A 22576-nucleotide genomic window follows, 5' to 3' on the forward strand; every position below is an offset into this window, starting at 1 on the left:
CATATATTGAAATTCTAACCCTCAAAGGTAATGGTATTTATAGGTGGGCTTTTGGGAGGTACTTAAATCATAAGGGTAGAAGTTTCGCGAATAGGGTTAGTGCCTTATAAAATAGGTTCCAAGAGATACGTAGCCCCTTCCACCAGGAAAGTCTGCAACCTGGAAGAGGGCTCTCACCCAACCATGCCAGCACCCAGATCTTAGACTTCCAGTGTCTAGAACCGTGAGCTACAAATTTCTGCTGCTATTAGCCAGTCTGTGGTACTTTGTTATAGCAGCCTGAGCAGAATAGGACACACACACACAAGTACATATGAACGCTGTATTAACTATTTGCACATTGACTTTTCCCCTTAACATATTAAGATTGTTCTATATTGGCATAAGTAGATGTGCTTCACCCTTTCTGAAAATGTCACTTACAGTTCATTGTGTGGGTGTATGTTGGCGTTAAAGACTAAAAACTAATTATGATAGTAATATTTTAAAAAGATGAAAAAATATTTTAGTACAAAAAAATTTTGAAATCTTTAATACAGAACTCAGTTTCGTTCAAATAGTTAAGCATTGTCAAGCGGAAGGTCACTGGAATCAACTAAACACCAAAAGGAATCCCCAGTTTGGGGTGCAGTAAAGGAAACTTTATTTAGTGCAAACAGCTCATTTGTGACACAGCACCACTGTGGAATAGCTCAATTGTGGTACAGCACTGTTTTTAAGATGCCCTATGGCCAGGTCACTTCTCCAGCTAGGCAGCTCTGCTCTGCCCCTTGTCGATTTGCTCTCATATGGTCTGCTCTGCCCTGCCTCTGCTCTGTGGAGACATCTTCAGTGTTTCTGCTCCAGACAGGGAAAGGAAATATTCTGTGAAGAGGTAAAAAGTGCAAACCTAGGGCCAGAAGAAACCTAACATACATACCTAAGTCCCCACCCCTTGCCTCTAATTGGTCCTTCTTCATACAAATAAGGACTACAAGTTCCTGCAATTTGATTGGTCCCAAAGGCACGGTCTGGCTTATTCAGAACAGAGCTGCTCTGATTGGTTGGTGAAGAAACTGATGGGGGGGGGGGGGCGGGAATACAGCTGCACATCTCTGATTGGTGGGAGAAAGCCTTAATGCTATTTATTGAATGATTCCAGGAACTCCTTAATAGAACTGGCTCAGATGGCAGGAACCCAGTTGCAGGAGGCAGGTCAGTGCAGAGGCAGGTAGTTCAGGGCAGTCTTCTCCCAGGTGCAGTCTGTATGAGGTCCCTGTGCAGAAATGACTGTGATGCTGTTTTCATTTGTTGTTTTTTAAACTTGATCCCAGTTAAACCAGCAGGAGCCCTTTTCACTAGGTATCTTCTGTTTCAGGGTCCACAGCATCTACCATGTACAAGGACTCAGATAACTTTTACTATCCCTTTTCCTTACAATCAAGTTGCAACTTTAAATGTCCATCTGATAATAGGAGGAAACAAGAACATTTGGTATTTCAATTTTTAGAATGTTACAAATATACACTCTTGCCTAAAACTTATTTTGCCTCAGGACACTAAGGGTAGCCCCTTGTTTTATTTACTGTTCTCATCCATTTGGTTACTTTTCTGGAGTAGGTTCATATTGGTTATTCCCATTTCCTTACTTCACGTCTCAGTCCACTGCAGTTTTGTTCTTCAGTCCATCATCCCAGTAAAACTGCTCTTGGCAAGATCATTCATGACATTTTACTTGCCTTAAGCACTGTACACACTTAAGCCTTATCTCAGGAGACTCTTCTGATTCTCTTTGGATCTCTCTATACCTCTCATTTCAGTAAGTTAACACTCATCTAGTTCTCTTATTTTTCTAGTTTTTCTGTGTCTTTTATGGACTTCTTTTCCTCTTTGTGGCCCGTCAATGCTGGTGTTCCTCTGCTCGTGATTGTATTTCTCATTTTACATGCTTTTCCTGTGTGGCCTAGTTAGGTCTCATGATCTTAGTTAGCTACAATCAACTGGTAACAAATCCCTTTCTCCAGACCTGATTTTTTTTAAATTTTATTGATTTTAGAGACAGAAACATCGATGTATTGCTCCATTTATTTATGCATTCACTGGTTGCTTCTTGTATATGCCCGAACTGGGGAGAAAATCTGCAACCTTGGCAGATCAGAATGAAGTTCTAACCAACTGAGATACCCAGCCAGGGCTCCAGTGCTGATCTTAATTATACAGCCAACTGAATGCTGGGTATCTTCCCATGGAGGACCTAATATATCTAGAAATGAATTCTTCTTCTCCCTCAACTTGGTAAGTCTTCAGTATTTACCACCTCAAGTTGTTGATACAATCATCCACCCAGACATCCAAGGCAAAACCCTGGCATTAGCCTAGACTCCTCCCTTCCCATTTTCATTCCCTTCTCAATCAATCCCCAAATTATGTTAATTTTACCTACTATTTACCTCTGTCCTCGCTTCTATCGTTGCTACCACTATCATAATTTAAGCTTTATCATTTCTTGACTACTTCAACAGACTCCTAATTTTTCAATTTCCATCTAAAACAATGGTATGGGAACTGACTAAAGAAGTGGAGCGGGGGGGGTAGGCGGTGAGCAGGGTGAAGGAGGAGCGAAGATGGAAAAATGGAACAACTGTAATAGCATAAACAAGAAAACATTTAAAAAATTTTTAAAGAACCAAAAATAAATAAATACAGCCTCTTGCCTATCAAAAATAAAAATAAAAATAAAATACCATTTGAACCAAATCATTCTCTTGCTTAGATCCCTCTGGTCCTTTTCCATTACCTATAAATTGCTTAACCCTTTGAATGCTGTCAAGGGCTTTGTGTAATTCAGTCCTTGCCTATCTCTCCAGCTTCATTCTGAGTTGACTTCATGCTCCAAGAATATAAGACTATTTGTAGTTTTCTGACATAATTCAAGATTCTTTGTATTTCTCACTATTTTCTGTACTTGACATGTTCAATGTTTTCCTTTATAACTGCTTTTTATGTCCTGTTTAAGAATTATTGGACTACCCAAAGTTACAAAGATAACATGAGTAGATATCAAGGTTTCTTGTTTTCTATATGGATATCCAGTTGACCCAACACCATCTATTGAAACATCCATTTTTTTCTCCACATTACTAGTGTCACCTTTGCGTAAGTAAAATGTTCAATAAGCATCTGTTTGAGAACTCTGTTCAGTTCCATTTGTCTACTTCCTAGTATCTGGTAGTATAAATCCTCCAGCTTTCTTCTTCCAGAGCATCTTAGCTACTCTTGGTCTTCTAAAATTTCTGTATAAATTTTAGAATCAGCTCAATTTACACATACATACACACATACAAGCTGCTTTGATTGTTACAGGGATTAGACTAAATCTATACAATGATTTGGGGAGAACTGACACTTTTACATTATTGAGTCTTCTGATCTATGACCATAGTATACCTGTCCAGTTACTTGGGTCTTCTCTAATTTCTCTCAATAATAAATATTCAGTATAGAGCTCTTAGACTACACAAATCCTTCATTAAAATTTATTCCTAGGGCAAATTCCTGGACAGTGCCCCAATGATGTCAGGTCCTAATCTCTGAAAACTGTAAATGTTATTTGGAAAAAAACAGGTCTTTGCAGATATGATTAAACTATGGATCTTGAAACAAGAAAATAATCCTGGATTATACAGGTGGGCTATAAATGCCATTAGTAGGTTGTGTTTTTAAAGATTTTATTTATTTATTTTTAGAAAGAGGGGGAGGGAGAGAGGGAGAGAAACATCAATATGTGAGAGATACATTGATTGGTTGCCTCTCACATGACCCCAACTAGGGACCTGGCCCACAACCCAGGCAGATGTCTTGACTAGGAATCAAACCAACCACCTTTCGATTTGCAGGCCAGCACTTAAGTCACTGAGCCACACCAGCCAGGGCGCCATCAGTGTCTTTATATGATAAAGGAAGAGGGAAATTTGAGACACACAAGAGGAGAAGGTAATATGAATAGCCAGACTAGTGAAGTGGCTTCAAGCCACGCAATGCCAGCAGACAATCTTTATATGCTGACTATATCCAGCAACTTGCTAAATTCACTTATTAATACTAAGTTTATAATTTTATATGTAGACTATGATTTTTCCAAATAACAGACTTATGTATTTCTTTCTAATCCTTATACATTTTACCCTTGCCTTTTTGCAATCACTAGGATGTCCAATACAATAGAGAAATATATACTATTGTACCTTTTGATTTTGGAACTATGAGAATGTATTATCTGTTCCAAATTTAAAGTACAAAAAAAAGTAAAACAATAATAATTACAGTAAGAAAACAGCCAAACAAAATAACATCTTTCTAATCGGCAAATGCAAAGGTCTTTTCTAATTTATTCCCATGATTCTGCATCACTGGACATTGTTTTTTAACCCCTTCTTAAAGCTTTCTTTTTGTCCAGATTCTTTTCTTCCTTTAGCCCCATACTCAAGATTTTCTCCTTAGGTCGTTTCTCTTTCAAGACAGCCCTGTTAAATGTTGGGAAATCATTGTAAGGCCCATTAGTCTTTTTCTGAGCCAGATCACACTCCTTTTCTTCAGGGGCAAAATAGAAACTTCCTTTCCTTTCTTATAAAAAAATGCCATAACCCACCTCCCTCCCTGAGGTTCTTCTCTCAAGAGTGAAATGCAGTCTGCCTTGTTCTGCCTTCTTTGCTGTACTCAAAGAGTGTGTAATCTTTTTACTGCAAGGGTTTTACAATAATAAAAATGTTACAAAATCCCCTAATCTTCAATGTTTTGGTCCTTGATCTGTACGCAGGAGAGTGAGTGGAAGGTATTTCAAAGCCAACTGTCGGAAAGCTGGCTGGCCAAGGATGCCTCGTACTGGCATTTCTTGGTGAATTCACTCAGCACAGGACCGAGATGCTGAATCATGTTCATCAGAAGCTTGTGTACATAAAACAATGGAAAATATAAGTGTCGAAGAAAAGGGCTATTCATTTCATTTGGCCAGGATGTTCTCTCCTTATTAAAAAAAAACTGTATGTGAATTAAAATAATATTCAGAACTGTTTGTTGAGAAAAGGAATAGAAGGTCTGGTCATATGACTTAAATACTGAATAGAATTATACCAAGCTTTGACAGAAAGCTGAAACTACTTCTACCACCAGAACCAGATGGATGTTGCACCTGCCCAGCAGACTTTCCTTTAGACAGGGGCCCCGCCAAATATTTACTTCCCAGGCTTTCCTTGGCTCATTTCCTGATTTAAGTGAAGGCTTGCTCTGTCTGGATTGATCCACTCTGCATTGACCTAAACTAGAATCCTCCCAAAGCAATCTTTTTAAGTGTTTGGAAGGTATCTTAGTCTTGACCCCAAATACTGCTCTACATGTATCTGCATACTAGATGCGCACTGTCAGTTCTCCCATACTCATGAGAGAGGGGGAAAAAAATCATAAATAGACCCCAAAGCCAGGCAACCTGGCATATAGCCGAAGTCCTCAAATCTGGAGAACGAAAAACGCAGTCCCCTACGCCTCCTGCCTCATGCAGTTCAGAAAAGCATTACAGAGCACATCTGCGGCCAGGCTGGAAAGCCTGCCAGAGTGCGGCTCCGTCTTCACCTTCTCTCCGGGACTCCGCCCTCGCTACAGCTCTCCTCCAAGCCTTGACCGCAGGCTGACACCGACTGGGTAGACGCCAACTGGGCAAGAACTCCGTCCTCATTTCGCCACTGACAGCAGCCACTCCCAAAACTAATGAAATACCAACCAAAAAAGAAAAAGGAAAAAAAAAAAAAAAAAAAAGGAAGAGAAGGTGAGGCTTGGAAAACGAGGGCGAGGAGTAAGGTTAAAAGCAAAAAACCTTTTAGCAAAATGCAGCTGCATTACTCAGCCCTGGAAACTCAGCTCGGCCCCATCGGTCTCTCTAGGGAATCAGGCCCCAGTTCAGAGATTCAGAAACTAAAACGGCAGCGTGTATGGCTGCGTCTCCTTCTCCGGCCGATGGGCCTGGGGACGCAAAGGCCGCCGGCTCCACTGCCCCATCCCAAGCGCGCGACACTCGCCGGCGGAGGGACCCTAGTGCCGCACGCCAGCCATCGCAGTTCCCCAAGAGGGCCGCGCTCCCGCCGGGGCGCATCCGGCCCCGCAACCCCCTCGGAAGAACGGGGGGAGGGCGGCTCCCGGGACCCGGGCGTCTCAGGTCGCGCGGATCTTCTCACGCTAGCCGCGTTCCTTCCGCCCGGAGAAGGCAAAGAGTCCCGCTCCTTCGCGTGCGCCTCCGCCCGGGCTCCAGAGCGCCCCCTAGGAAGGAAGTCCGAGAGGCGGCGGCGCCTCTGCGGCGATTTTATTAGTGATCTTCGGGGGAGGCGGCCCCGTCTGCCGGCTAGCGGGGCTTCCCCGGCCCTCCCCGTCTTTCCCCCGCTGCCCCTCCCCGGCGGCCGGAACCTCCCTGCGGGGCGGAGTGATACTGACGGCGGGGTAGAGCGCGGCGCGGCCGAGCGGGGAACCCGGGACTTCGCGGGGCGGGAGGCGAGCGGAGGGGGGAGGAGAGAGAGGCGGGGCCGGGGCGGGTTGTTGTGAGGAGACTGCGCTACTGCCGGACCGGGGCGGTTATGGCGGCTCCATATTAACACCCTCCTCCTCCTCCTCCTTCGCCGCCGCCGTCTCCTCCTCCTCCTTTCCCTCCCGCCCGCCCTCGTGAGTGATCTCCCCCTTCACCCAGCCGCCTACCTCTTCCCCTCACCTTTCCCCCTCCCCTCTTCTACCATGCCCGGCATGATGGAGAAAGGGCCCGAGTTACTGGGGAAGAACCGATCGGCCAACGGCAGCGCCAAGAGCCCGGCGGGCAGCGGTGGCAGCGGCGCCTCGTCCACGAACGGCGGGCTGCACTTCTCGGAGCCCGAGAGCGGCTGCAGCAGCGACGACGAGCACGGTGGTAGCCTCGAACTCCTCCCCGCCAGCCCGCCTGCCCCCTCCCTCCTCCCCTCCCCCAGCCCCCTCCCTCCGCCGCGCTCCCGCGCTCCCTCCCCTCGGAGCCCGGGCGCTGCGGTCGCCTCGAACTCCCGGTGCAGTGCAGCAGCACCCCCGCGACCCCCGTCCCTCCGCCCTCGACCAATCCCCCGCCCTCACCCCCCCACCCCGCTCCCCGCCCCCATCCTCTGCCATCTCCCGGAGTGCCCGGAGTTAATATCTTCCCAGCCACCCTCCGCTTCTTTCCTCCCTCCAGCAATTTTTATATTTTATTAAGTGTCTTTTCCTTTTTCTCTTTTCTTTTTCTTTCTTTTCCTTCTGTCTCCTCTCTGTGTGTGTGTCTCTCTGTCTGTCTGTCTGTCTGTCTCTCTCTCTCTGTCTCTCTCTCTCTCTTGGCATTGCTTTGCAGATGTTGGGATGAGAGTCGGAGCTGAATACCAAGCCCGGATCCCTGAATTTGATCCAGGTAGATATATTTGCTTAGGCGAAACCTAGTCTCCCCTTTCCTGGGATTGCTTTAGGGTGGAAGGGGTAGAGGGCGGGCGGGCGGGGTAGGGGTCCGGGTGTGCGATTGGGAGGGGATGCGGGGCTGGGATGGGCAGGCATCTCTAGCGGGGAGGCTGTCAGGCTTGGCAGGGCTGTGACACAGGGCGTGTGGGCAGATGTGTGCATTGCAAGGTTAACATGGTTTCTTTGGAGGCCACTTGCCCGCTGGTGGCATCGCCCTTCTGCCCCCTGAGCTCGGGGCGAGGCGGGGGAGAGCAGAGGGAGCCAGCCCTCGGAGGATTGGGGGTCCAGGGAGAAGGGACGGCGGGGCCGTGTGTGAGAACCAAGCCAATATCAATGGCTAGACCCCCGGGCCTCAGGAGCGGAGGGCCGCGCTGCGCGAGGGCGGCGGTGCCCAAGCTTCTGTCACCGGTCGAAGCCCAGGGCGAGCCTTCCTCGACCCGAAAGCACCAGGGATTTTCTTTTTCCTTTCTTTTTTGGCTAGGTGGTGTAGCTTTGCTAGCGACAGCTCTGCGGATTGTAGGAGCCGGGGAGAGAAAGGGATGGAGGAAGGGGGTGGGGAGAAGCCAGAGGCACACACCTCTCTTGCGAGCCAGCCGTAGGAAGTCAGACCACAGGACAGTGGCGGCAGCTGCCAAGGAGACATTTTCTCCCCGAGCAGCCAGGTTCCAGCGTCCTCTGCCAACCCAGCTTGCGGGCTCCCTGTCTACTTTTCTCCAAACAGGCTCTCTGGCGGTCACGGGATTTCAGCCTGGACGGGGATTGGGCGAGAGTTCCGCATATGGAGGCGCCCTTGCTGGAGCCTCTCGTTGTGGAGCGTGGAGCGTGTTTCCTTCTCCCCTCCCCTCCGCACCCCACCCCACCCCAGACCCTCTTCAGTTTAGGCTGTGGACAGACTTTGAAAGGGCTGGGTGCTTTGGTCAGTTTTTTGCCCGTTGCCTACTCATTATGAAACGTTGCGTCTGTGTGGGACTCTTGAAATCTGTATTAGATATTAATAGGTCTTAGTTGTGTTTTCTTGGGGTGTTGAAATAGTATGTTTGATTGTAAGGTATAGCTGGGTATCTGCATTCCTCCCGTACCCGTTACGGCAGTGCAAAAATTCACCAATCATTTGAAGAATTAGGTAACAGCTCTTACTGTTACAAAGAAGAGGGTAAAATAATGGATGTTAAAAGAATTGTTAGTGCAGGCTATGTTTCAAAAGGTAAAAACAATACAGGAGGGCTCACTGGATCTGGATTCCTCTGTAAATGACATGGCTCTTAATACGTTTTATTCAGAAGCTATCAGTGTGGGTACTAGTGGGCTTCACATAATTTTAAATGTTTTTGTGAAATTAATTTTCTTTGATGTAGCTAGTAAGTGAATGGCACTTTCTCATTACTGTGCTGTCTCAGGTTTTAGCTAGACATTTGGAAACGTGCTTTGGCTTCAGGCAGATGGAGTTTGGGTCCCAGGTCTTCTTGGTTACAGTGTTCTCACCATACCCAGGGTTGCGGGTTCAATCAGTCAGGGCACATACAATTAATGATGCATAAATAAGTGGTATAACATCAGTTTTTTTCTCTCTCTCTCTTCCTCTGTCTAATATCAATAAAATAAAGTATTTATGGAACTGGGCAGCCAGAATTAATTCATAGGTTAATAAACATACCTTTCTTTTTACTCTTAGGTTTATATTTCATAGACAGGTTATTTAGGGGTCTATTTAGGGGGCAGCCAGAACTGTACACAGGTTATTTAGGGGTTTTATGTTTAAGAGTCAGACTTCATGTTGGAACAAATGAATACGTAATGGCCTGATCACAGTAAAGCATTTTTTGTTTCACAATAGACTAAATCCAAGAACAAATTTCAAAGTTTGAAAAATAATTTCTTAAAAATGCACAAGACTGCCTTGGCGGGTGTGCCTCAAATGGTTGGGGCTGGTCCGGTAAACTGAAAGTTTGCACATTTAATTCACAGTGAGAGCACATGCCTAGGTTGCAGGTTTGGCCCTGGTCCCCAGAGGGCGCCCAACCTTAGGAGCAGCAGCTAATCAATGTTTCTCTTCCTATGTCTCCCTCCTTTCCCCTCTCTAAAATTAACAAGTATGCCCTTGGATGAGGATTTAAAAAAAATGCGGAAGACTTTTTAGATGATTTTACATGGCCACTGTATGGATTATCCAATTTACTTGATCATCATATTTTGCTTATTTTGAACCTAAGTCTTGAGAGGGTAAATAATAGGGTAAATAATAATAACCTCTTCATAGAGATTATTTACCCATAACCATGTAAGTCATTTGGAAGTAGAATTTCCTAGGTACCAAGATTATGATCAGAATGTAGGAAAAGTAAGGGGGTTTTTTTGGTGGTAGATCATTTAACTGGAGGAGATGATAATAGAAATTAAAAACAAGGAATAAATTATTAAATGACTTTTAGAAAATACAAGAAGAATTGAGATTTAAGTTAGAATTACTGAAGTTAGAGAACAGGAATAGTTTATGTTAATTAATGGACCATTGCTAAGAATGCCTTTATAAAAATTTACTAACTGGATTTCTGATTATTATTTTCTCAGGTTCCTTTTTTTTTTATTCTTTACTAGGTCTTCCAAACTTCTATTTAGTACCTACTTGACTGTGTATAGCACAAGGAACTGTTTTGTGTGATGATTAGGAGTCTCACATCTTATAGTATGCCTTTTAGCTAATATGGCATAGTGACCTGAGATGAACTACCTGATGTATCCAGGCCTTAGTTTTCTCATTTGTAAAAAGGAAACAATGTTAACTATATCACAAGAGTAAGTGAAAATTAGTGTATATAAAGAGGTGTTCTTCAAAATAATTTACCTGCATACATACACATAAAAGAATTTTGAAAAAAACAGAGTCTCACATATTTCCAAGTTGCCATCTATCATTTGTCACTATTTAAATAGTTGAGAAATGTAATTTTAAGACTATTGAAAATATTAACACTTTGAAAAAGCTGTTAGGTCCTTATTGTAAATGCATGCAATTAACTATAAATACTAGAGTAATGTGATGGTATCTGTTTTATAAAATACATGAACAGAGTCCTAATGGTCTGAAAGTTTACATTGTTCCTTTTTGTCTCTGAAGTTATTTCCATGCATTTTTTCCCTACATATTTTTATAATGTATTTTTATGTTTGAGAGTGCTTTTTTGATTACCTGTCTACTTTCTCTACCACCATAATATGTATTCTTGTGAACAGAGGATTCTAAGTGTTAAGTCTCTTTCGGCTTGAGTTACTATAATTAGTGCATAATTGGTTAATATTCTAATAGGCATGGTGCCTTGGATAAAGGAGGGCATTGCTGATAGATAGCCTTTGGTAATACAGAGACTTTAAAATCTTAGGTAGTGTACTCTTATAAGACTTGGAATGGGTGGGAGACCTGCCCTTTTATTTTAGTGAGAGAAATGCATTTGTGAAGAAAGAGGCCAGACGTAGAATGAGTAGACACCTTAGACTGCAGGCAGGAGTTCCCAGGCAGATTGTCCTGAAGGAGAACATAGGGCAGTTGAAGGTCTGAATTTGATTTCCGTAGAACATACTCATGCTTAGGTACCCCCTTGGAAAGTCTTGGTTTACCGCAGTGTGAAGTTGGGTAATTAAGTATGTAGTTCAGAGCCTAGTTTATCAGTGGTAGAATGTTTAAAAAATATTTGAAGTATCTTAATATTTTTAATGTTAAACTACTTGGGATATTTGTTCCATGATTTTTTAATATTAAAAACCTTAAAGGAAATTTAAAAAGAAGCAGATTTTTATTTTTGTACTTTGAAATTTGCTATTGGTGTAGAAATCCTAGTTTATCAGAATTATACAGTCATTGCTCTGTATCCAGTGAGGATTGGTTACAGGATCCCTGAGGATACTAATATCCATGAATGTTCAAATCGCTTGTATAAAATGGCGTAGTATTCATATATAACCTACTCATATCTTCCTGTATACTTGAAATATCTCTATATTACTTAGAATACCTGATACAATGTAAGTAGTTGTAGTACAGTATTGTACTACACCTACTAGGGAGTAATGAAGAGAAAAAAATGGTACATGTTCATTATAGATACAACCATCATAGGCCTAACCACATAGTACACATCCTCAACAATGTACCATTTTTTCCCAAGTATTCTTGATCCCATGGTTGGTGAATCTGTGAATGTGGTGCCATGGATACAGAAGGCCACCTGTACTTTTGTTTTATAGTTGTTGGTTTTCCCCAGCTGGTCCCATAAATGTACTTTACTAACTGCAGTTAAAGAGATCTAAAACAATTCCAACGGGATTAAACTTGTGTTTCACTTAATATTTTAAAAAACTGTTCAATAATTTTATTTCCAGAACTGGCACACTACTATACTCTTTAAATTGTGGTAGCTTGCTACCTAAGTTTGGGTTGGTTGGTTGGTTGGTTGGTTTTTTAATCCATTCAGAAAATAGGATGTGTCTAAGGCTTGGTTATTTTGTTGTGAGTAAAGTTTGAGTCTCAGTACTATTCATGAGTATCAGATAGTTTTAAGATAAAATCTTCAATATTGTTACAGATAAAAGAGAAATGCACATTGGTTTTGTATCCTTTAAATATTTTAGTTCATTTTAACTTTTCAGTGGAAACAGTGACACTTGATTGGATGCAAAGTATCCTGGGGGGTAAATGGTTTTTAATAATACAAGTTACTTTCTAATATTCTTTTATAGCAGAGGAATCGGGTTTAATATCAGAAAAACTGAAAGGTATTTCAGCTATTCGATCTCATTTTCAAAGGGTTGGTGATAAGGGGCTTCAGCCGTTTGTGTCAGAGCCCCTTGAGATTTTATTTGCTCATGTTTTTATTTGATTGATGCAAGAAGGAGTCCTAGAGCAGGGAAAGAAGGGAAAAAACTGTTTTCAGGAAGCATACGCTAGTGATAATAAGTCTTATAAAATGCTTACCGTTTGCCAACTACTTTATTATATTCTTTAATTTTTGAGCAACTCTGTGAAGTAGGTAGTCTCGTGATCCCTATTTTCAAAGATGAGTTAAACTGAGGCACAGATAGGTTAAATAAATTTGCTCAAGGTGACAAAGCTAGGAGGTGGCAGAGCTGGGATTTAAACTTGGAGTCTGTCTCTATAATGGTTACACTCTTAATCTTTATACTAAAATGTCTCTCCTTTTCTTCAGTCATGTCTTGGGCCTTATTGACACATACGTGATTGAAAATGGGGGAGTCCAGGTCAAGGGCTAGGGAAAGAACACTGTGCGATGCCTACTGAGGCGTCCTCTGCTGTCAGACACGACTGCTCCGCACATACCTGCACATCCATGTTAGTTGGAGCTGTTAGTCCCCGCAGCTTGGGTGCCAGTTCCTTTCAGATCAAGCCCTTAATTACAATGCTAAGACTTTGGGTGAAAATAGAACTATTATTCTTCATGGGAAAAATACTTTTTATTATTTACTTTTTTAAAATCAACACTGGATATGTTCATTGATTTTTTTTTTTTTAGAGAGGAAGGGAGAGAGAGACATCATGTGAGAGAAACATAGATTGGTTGCCTCTCGTATGTGAACCTGCAACCTAGGTATGTGCTCTGACTGGAAATCAAACCCACAGCCTTTTCACCAAAAGAATGATGCTTCTACCAACTGAGTCACCAGCCAGGGCAGGAAAAATATTTTCTTTAAAGTTTATGTTTGTTTAAGAAGGGATAATTAATGAAGATATTATGATTCAGACCTGTAATGCAGCAATCTGTAAAGCAAGGAAATATGTTTAAATATTAAGTATGTTATGCTATTAAGACTTGAGACTTAGTGGAAACCTTTGTTGCAGTCTGTGTTTAATTAAGTAGGATTTAAATTATCTTACTGTCACAATCCATTGTGAAAAAGAATCAGTGCCATGTTAAAGGATGGCAGTTAAGGATGCTTACTTGAAATAGCAATAGAGTTTACTAATTAAATTAAGGCTTCTGCTCTGGCCACTGTGTCTTGGTTGCAGCATCATCCAGTAAACCGAAAGGCCACAGGTTTGATTCCCTGTCAGGGCATATGCCTAGATTCAGGTTCAGTCCCCTGTCAGGGCGTGTTCGAGAGGCAACCAGTCAGTATTTCTCACATCAGTGTTTCTCCCTCCATTCCCCACCCTCTCTAATGTCATCAATAAGCACATGCTCCAATGAAGATAAAAGTAATAATAATAATAATAATAATAATAATAAAGGCTTCTGATCAACTTAGATTGGTTGTCTATATTATTTCTGTTGAATGATTTGGCTCCTTTGCTTTTGTGTTTTTATTTTATGTGGTTAAAAATAACTATATATTTTATGTTTTTAGCAAGAGAAAATAAAACTTAATACATATATATGTATAGGAACCCCTCCATGAGAGAGTTAGAGGTAGACAAAGATAGCCTTATAAGACATTGTAATCTAGTGATGAGGTGGTCATGAGCCTTGGGGGCTTTGAAGGCTCATTGCAGGATGATAATCAGGATGATAATTGCAGATACTCAGTAAATAAAAATTTGCCCTGCCGTGCTGATGAGTCAAAAAGTTTGTCACCGATAATCTCCTATGGGCAAACCCTCTAATTCAGATTTTTCTAGGCAGTTAAGGGTAGGGGGAAGAAGCTTCTTCTAAACCTGTAGCTAAAGTAACCTTCAGTTCAAAACAGTCTGCATCCCACGGAGACACATTTTAGAGTGATTCACTCTGGACCCCCTCAGTTCCCTGCTCTAAAACGTCCCTGGAAGTTTCACATTCCAGAATTTGGCCCAGTAGATTGTTCTGTGTCTCATTAAACCAGTCTCAGTCTTGAGAAAGGTTCAGTTTAGGTAAACAGTTGTATCTCATTTCAGGAGGTGGTGATTCAGGTGGGCTCCCAAAGTTAAGGCTATGGTGCAAGCAATCATGTATTTAATGAGAAGCATCCCTATGGAAACAAGAAAAAAGTTAATCATTGGAGCTGACTATAATCTCAGTTTATGAATTCTGAAAGCAGTCAAGAAGATTTCTAGGTGTCTGTCTCTGATCACCTTTAGGTGGATTGCATGCAGGCGGTTACGGTCTCTTAGAGTCTCCAGGTTTGCAGTTTGAGTGTCTGGTGCTCTTTCTGCAGCAGGCACAAAGACTCTCCATAGATGAGCTGTGGTTGTGATTTTTCTGAAGTCTACATCAGGTCGTCCCATTTTAGCTTTCGTGGCCTTGGAAAGGGGGCAGTTGTAGTTCTTAGTGACTCCATGTCAAAGGATAGGAAAATGAAAATGTTAATTTGGAGGGTTGCAGCCAAATATTCAAGAAAACTAGAAAAATTCAGGATCCACTGCAGTTTATAGGTAAAAATAAAAAAATTTTAAAACACCCAAAAGACAATGAACTGTACCATAATGTAATATCCACAAAGGTGTATGGTTTCTATTGAAACAATTTTTCTCTCTAAAATCACCCCCACCTTTACCAAAGATAATCAAATTAAGACATAATATATTTGTAAAATGAGTCTGATTTCAGTAAACTTAGCCTGATTATTTAAGTCCACCAAGAAAAGTAATCAGCCACATAGGTTCTTTTAACTCTGCTTTGCTATAATTTTCCATAAGGACTTTTCTGACTGAACTTGAAAAAACTTCTCAAGGCTAAGAAACCAAGCGTCATACTTACCTTCAGACTTTGCCCGCAATACCTATAGAATTGGGGTGAATTCCTCTCTCTTTGAGGTAGGTACCCATTGTATCCTGAGATTCTTTACATGAATCTCCCAGGAAGCAACCTTTGTTCCTTACCTGGAAGGACTATTGTGAGTCATGTAAGCCAAGTACCAGGCAGTTTTTCCAAGGAACTTTTTATTGGCTTCCAAAGTCAATTTTGATTCCTTAAAGCTTTCTGGTCATATTGAACCTGTGCATATTTCTCTCAAATATGACATTCCAGTCTAAGCCTTGTGTCCTGTTATAAAGAGAACTGATCTGTATTGAACTTTATACAAACATATTGCCTCAAAAATAAAAGTACTCATTGAAAGTTTCCAAAGTCTGAAGGGATCAAAGACAGAAAAAAATGTTTCAAATGCTTACAAAAGTGTAATTTACCAAAGTGCTCTAGGTCATAGGTACTTTAAGAGAAAGGAAAAAAAAATATATGTAGAAAACAAAAGATTTTAAAAATCAGCATTTCAAATAAAAAGTCATAAAATTGTAATCCTTCTCATCTGTTCACTCAGTCCTGTGTAATTAAATTTGTTCTGCTTGAATCCAGTTTTTCCATTTGTTCTTTCCACCTTGCCTCATAATTGAAGGTAATAGGGTCAGTCACAATTCCAAGCAGTTTGCAAGTCTGTCCATTAAAGTTCATATGATCTGCTCAATGAAGTGGGTGCTCCAATCACTAGAGATTTTGGAAGTTACACCCCAAGGCGGAAACATTTGCTAACAGTTTTTCTTGCCACTGCATCAGCCTTGTGGCAGGGGGAAGCTTCACCTCATCCAGAATCCATTCACACAACACCAAGAACATATTGAAAACCCAGACTAAGTGCCAGTTGAATGAAGTTCTGCTGAAGTGTACTATGGTTGATGAAGGAATGGGAAAACCTCAACATGTGCCAGGGAACCAGAGAACCAAGCAGTTAGTTGCCTTGGGTTTCCTGGAGCCCTGACCATTTAATTTACAGTCATTGTTCAGCCATTTTAGTTAAATGTATAGTTTTAATACTGAAGTTTTTAAAAGACATTAAAATTTATTTTCATTGAATATAAATTTTAGATAATGTACTTCTAATTTGCATTTTCCTAAATTCTTAGCTCCTATATTTGTCCTCTTTTGTTAAACATACTTAAGACGAAATGTGGTAGGTTTCACTTTTAGATTTATTGCATAACTATGTTTTTAATGTTTTTTTCTAATACTGTATTTTGATAGTGTTCTTTCATTTCTCTTATCTCTATCCTTAATTTTTCCATATAGTAAAAGAGATAACAAATTTTAAAAACAATTTTGGATGCATATTTCACTAACAGTATATCATTTTTAAACATTTGTTGAATATACAGTAGTGACGTATGATGATTCTCCAAAAATAAAAAATTGATGTTATTGCTCAATAGATTAGCTTCTCTAGATTGAGATTATAGTAGTAGTTCCTTTTGCTGGAAATGAATGTTCTGTATTTCAGATGTCTTACAACTTTATAAATGATTGCAGTTTAACTTCAGAATTCTAATGTGAATGATTTTGAAATTCTGGCCATTATTTGCTGGGAGCTATCAACACTTCATAAAAGTCAATTATGGCATGTTTATAAGTAACTCTTCTTAAAATAGGTGACAACAGTGCTTCATTTGTCAATAGTTTCAATGAGCTTGAATACACCTAAGAATTAGGAAGAAGGCAGGAAAAGACCAGGACCCACAGGCAGGTACTTGGCTCTGCAGTAGCTGTGTCAGGCATTCATTCATTCTGTCTTTTAATTTACAGTTTCAGTAGAGTTTGGTTTTTCTGGCTTTTTAGATTATAACAGGTTAGAAGTAATTTAGAAATAGCAGTAGTGTGTGCTTCTAGATTAGAGGTAGACTCTCAGATTACTTTAAGAAGAAAGAGCATTATTCTGCTTTTTTTATTTTGCTTTCTTCTTACACAGAGCACATACTTTTATAAATGTAAAATGTAAGAAATTAAGTCTAAAAAGTAATAGCTGGCAGACTTCTAGCAAGTAATAAGATTAAGTAAAAACCATGAAAAACAGATATAGTTGTTTAAAAATTACAGTAATCTTGGCCCAGTTAGATATAGGACCAAACAGTTAACTTACCACCTGAGGTATTCTCTGTGGTTTTAAGAGTTTTTAGTGACTTCTAAGTAATGTATACAAGGTGGAGTCAGGGTTATCTGTAAAGTAGTAGAGATGTGTAAGGTACTTGAGAAAGTCTTTTTAATTTAAAGGGGGTAATGTCAGTCTGTTTTCCTTCTCTTTATTTTTTTGTACTTGGTTTCTTTGCCCTCTTTTGCAGGTACTATACCAAATAGAAGTAAACTAACATTGCTTACATGCATTATGAACGTAAATAAAAATCCATCATATTCAAATTAATTAATTTTTCCCGCAGGTGCTACAAAGTACACAGATAAAGACAATGGAGGAATGCTTGTATGGTCTCCATATCACAGTATCCCAGACACCAAATGTAAGTTTTCTGAAATTGAATGTTTATGTCAATAAGGATCTATCAACCAATTAAAAATCAATTTATATTTGTTTTTGGGTCCCTTAGATGCTCATAAGTAAAACCAGTTTGTCTTTGTTTTGTTTTGTTTCTTGATGGAGGTTGTTACATTAGAATGTTTTTCCTTTTGAAAGGCAGTGGGTTGATCATTCCAATTTGTGTCAGGCCCAGGAGGACAGAGGAAACCTAGGATGTGATGGCATTGCTGCTTAAATCCTCAAGCAGGGGAGGGAGTTACTATGTAGACATCTGCACAGGCTTTTCCTCAGTGTATGGAGATGTAAAGAAATGCCTTCAAACTTCAAAGAGCCCACTATCATTACCATTTTAAAGAGGAAAGGGGAAAGGACTGACTTCAGCAGCCATCAATCAGGTCATCTCTGTGCTCTCCATTTCTGGACTGAGACCTTCTGGATCATTGACCATGCACCTCTTGAATCATGGTGTGGCTTTAGACTTCAATGTGATGTAGCGGACCTGATCCTTTGCGGCACATCAGATATAGGAAACGTGCAGGTAACAAAACTAAGATCCCCATCCCTCCATTTAGTTATCATTGAATTTACTAAAAACAAACAAACAAACAAACCCCACTGAAAGCTATGCTAGCAGCTGTAAAATAAGCTTATCTTTTAAAAAATATTTACTAATCTTACAGCTGTCCCATGATGGTTTATGTAGTCCCATGAAAAATGATGACCATGTGCATAGTAAGTCTATACTTATTGATGCAGTAAAAGAACTAAAAATTGGAAACTGAGTAATATTCTGCATACCTGATAATTCTTCTATTTAAGGGCTGTAAAATACCACCAAAAGGTCTAGCTGATAATCTAGGAATTCCGTGTTCTTGAAGCATTCTTAAACAAAGACATGAAATTACATTTGGCCTGGGACTATATACTGAGAAACCTGAAAAAGACTATCAAGTTTCTTTGGTTCAATCCTCATTATAGGCCCAGATTTTCATTCGCAAACTGAGTATCAGGGTGTCACTGGCTTTTGCTGTTTTAACAGTGTTTTACACAATGGTGCCTTTCTTAGCAAAGTGGTTAACAAAATTCAGAAAGCCAACATTTCCTGGTAGAATAATGTCCATGTGGAAGGAATATCCCGGGGGTTTAGGGCTCTGCATTGGAATCACTTGGGGGAACATTTAAAAAGCAAACACTACTGATAATTTGGTCTCTAGCTCAAACCAATTCAATCAGAATTTTCAAACATGGAGCCTGGACTTTTTAAAAGCTCCTCTGCTGATTCTAATGGATAGCCAGGGTTAAGAACCACAGCTTGATTGGTACTGTTTGGCCTCTATTTATGGGACTAGAAGACATTTTTGTTCAAGTTTAATCAGCATAGATTTAGACCTTTCATATGTTTAAGTACTATGGGTTCTAAACAAAATATAATATTTGGATTTTCCATACTAAAAGCTTACAGTCTTATGAAGATATAATAGCATCTATAAAAGATAATTATTCTAATAGCATTATTTTTCTAATAGCATATTTATATATTAATCTGCACTCTACTGACTAATAATGATAACAAATTCTTATAAAGTACTTAAATGTGCCAGGTGCTATTCTAAGCACTTTACATGTATTAGCTCATTTATTCCTAGGAGGAAGGTGTTGTTTTTATCACCATTTAGAGTGAGGAAACTAAGGTACAAAAAAGCCAAGTTAATTGCCTAAAGTTAAAACTCGAACAAGAAGGCTGAGAATCAAGCTCAGGTAGACTAGCTGTTCTAGGATCAGAACTCTTAACCACTGCTTCTCAAAAATTTGCTTAAAGAATATGTATGTATACATGTGTATATAGGTGTACACATGTATACATATATAATAATAAATATGTATCAAGATTAACTATAGACTTCACATAAAACTGCGTCTTGCTGAATGCAAAATGGCAGGCTTCTCAGCAGTGAGGCCTTAAAATAGCCAGTGTATCATCAGAAGCTATGCTTATCTAAATAATTCTGTTGGCCCGATTTCATACGGCAGATGAATGAAACTGGAATATTCAAGCACCTTTTGTGTACCTAGAAGGAAGAGCTGAGGAAAATTTTAGGGATACTGAAGCATACCTAAATATGTTGTTACTATGTATAGGTGACAAAAATGGGGAGGTAAAGGCTTTGGGTCAACTCTAAATATGAGATAGGGTCCTAAATAGCTAAATAACTTCAAATGAAGACTGCAGCAGAAAAACCAGTAAATTGTCTGATATTTTACACTGTAATTAGGGTCCATTGGCTACCCTCAGATTGATCTTTTTTGTATACAAAAATAATTATAGTAATTGAATTTAATAAGTATATGCTTATATGGTCATAGAGAGAAGTCATACTGAGTAAAATTTTAAACCAAGTGAACTTCTGACCCTGTTCATGCAAGTAAAAGTCTTTAGTAATATTTAATGGAAAATTACTTTGGTTATTTCTTACCCCTGGACTATAAATTATTCTGCTCTGTTAAAAAACAGTATAGACCTGGGCAAATGAAGTAAATATAATTAATTATGTAACATTGTTTCATTACAGTGGATGAATATATTGCAATTGCAAAGGAGAAACATGGCTACAATGTGGAACAGGTATGTAAAGAAACATTTTAATATTAAGACTTGCCTCAACATGTACAGAATCCAAAGAACATCTCATGATCATTTCTGTCTGAAAAGGACAAGTTCAACCAACTTTAGAGACAACTAAACGTCCTAACAAAATCTCACCTTTCAACATTAATAATTTTGCTTGTATAAACATTATTTTTCTCAAGAGCTTGAACATTTTTATTTTTCTCTAAATACCTCTGTTTCTTATTCTACTTTGAGTTTTAAAAGTATCCAAAATGAAGGCCTTCAGAATTACTCTGGCAAATGCTTACCAAAAAGGGAGAATTTTTTGAGTACAGATAATTCTCTTTGACTTTTTAATCCAGAAGACTAAAACTTAATCCAAAAGTTCAACTTTATATTTAAAGATATATTTAAGACTTTTAAATTATGAATGAAATAATTCACAAAGAGATTTTAAAAAATTGGATAACTTTAAAAGGAGATATATATGGCTTATGATTTATTTATTCCATACTGATGCAGAGATGGAGAATATAGAATCATTTAAATCTCGTTTCAACTAAGTATTAGATTAACTTTTGTCAGAATTACTAGTAAAATAAGTCAGTTACCTGTAACCTGGATTATTAAGAACTGACTTTATAGTCAGTAACATGGTTGTATAATAAAAAGTCTTTTTTCTGAAATTGAGGTGTTTATCTAAATATAGCTATCTTTTCTTATGAATTTGAAACCTTTGATTATGTATTTGGTTTTTAAGCCTTGACTTTCTGTTTAATATTTAAGAAAGTTAATTCTTTAAAATATGACTGTACATATGTTCATTTTCATGTTTACTTTTAAGTATACCAAAGTACAGAATTGAACATTAAAACTCTTAAGGAATAAAACTTTATCCCTTAAATGACATCCATACCTTACTGTAAAGTTAAAAGCCTAGTGCTTACCTATAATAAAAAATTGTGGGATGTTGGAAATTTTTTATTTAAGGCTTTCCTGTGATTTGCTAATAAAATCATTGAAGTTACTAATGTGCCTCGTGATGATTCCTTGTATACATTATGATAATAAAGAACTTTAAAAATACATATGATAAAAGATTGTTATAGTTGTAGCGGAGGTACTCTTCTTGGACGTGTTTAATCCATGATAGATTTCTAAAAGGTTAAAAGAACTACTGTATTTTTTTCGGACTATAACATGCACTCGCCCCCAGTGTGGGAGGAATAATGGTTGTTAATGCTGCTGTTGAGTTCTGTTTACATTTATATTGGTGAAATATTATGTTATTTATGTTATTAAATATTTTACCACATTTTTTGCTTCAAAATTTTTTTCCTGTTTTCCTCCTCTAAAACCTAGGTGCGTCTTATGGTCCGAAAAGTAGTTCTTTAAGTCTCAACTAAGCACTTCTAGTTTTGTGTTATAATCAATAATTTTCATTCAACTACTGGTTTACTGGGTATTTTTCCTTTTAGCATATTTTTCTCTACACATTGACCAATGAATTAATGTGGGTAGAAGTCTTGATATGAGCCTTCAAACCTTCTGTAGTAATTATAATCACTCTCCTCAGCTCACTGAGTTTCCCAGATTCTCTAGCAAATACGGTGTATAAGAACACCCACCTTTCTGAGGCCCTGGTTTAAAATAAATAAATAAATGAGGTCTGCTACTCATGCAGCCCTGACTGAAAGCCCCAAACCATGAGTGTATCTTCAGTTGAAGTCATAGGCTTAAGATTGTTGTGTGATTTGTATGATAAATCCATTAAAAACCAAAGGGGATTGATTTCTCTTCAAAGGCACTTGGCATGTTGTTCTGGCATAAACATAACATTGAGAAGTCCCTTGCCGATCTCCCTAATTTTACTCCCTTTCCGGATGAGTGGACAGTGGAAGATAAAGTCCTATTTGAACAAGCCTTTAGTTTTCATGGGAAGAGCTTTCACAGGATTCAACAAATGGTACGATAATTTTGGTCCTAACTGTGATTCATACCTGAATGATACCTTGTGCTGATACTGAACACTTTCTAACTACTAAATAAAAAAAAGTTTTCCAATCAAACTGTAATTTTTAAAAATATTTGCAGTAAGTATATTTGCATATAGCCCTATTGTCTGCATTCACTCTAGTGCATGACAATTATGTGCTATTTTATTGTAATAAATTAACTTTTATTGTGACAAATATATGTATAATAGTACTGTTTTAAAAAAGTTTGTCATTCCGGGGAAAAAATCATAATTTTATTTTTAAGTGTTTTATTTTTTAACATAAGACTTTC

General features: G+C 39.2%; 1 protein-coding gene across 8 annotated transcripts in view; it reads left to right on the forward strand.

Annotated features, from left to right (window-relative positions):
- Positions 1 to 6564: 6564 nt before the first annotated feature.
- RCOR3 (REST corepressor 3) overlaps positions 6565 to 22576 on the forward strand; it is a 52551-nt gene continuing 36539 nt past the window's right edge. For 2 of the 8 annotated variants that reach the window (XM_028530552.2, XM_036015371.1), the window contains exons 1-5: positions 6695 to 6919; positions 7364 to 7420; positions 17585 to 17662; positions 20250 to 20302; positions 22092 to 22253. In XM_028530552.2, the coding sequence (XP_028386353.1) occupies positions 6751 to 6919; positions 7364 to 7420; positions 17585 to 17662; positions 20250 to 20302; positions 22092 to 22253 (519 nt within the window). In that variant the 5' untranslated portion in view covers positions 6695 to 6750. Of the gene's footprint in view, positions 6920 to 7363; positions 7421 to 14198; positions 15200 to 17584; positions 17663 to 17835; positions 18218 to 20249; positions 20303 to 22091; positions 22254 to 22576 lie in introns of those variants that run through there. The other 6 variants (XM_028530554.2, XM_036015372.1, XM_028530553.2 and 3 more) reach the window with 5 other exon arrangements.

This window comes from Phyllostomus discolor, chromosome 14, assembly GCF_004126475.2.
Source record: "Phyllostomus discolor isolate MPI-MPIP mPhyDis1 chromosome 14, mPhyDis1.pri.v3, whole genome shotgun sequence".
NCBI lineage: Eukaryota > Metazoa > Chordata > Mammalia > Chiroptera > Phyllostomidae > Phyllostomus > Phyllostomus discolor.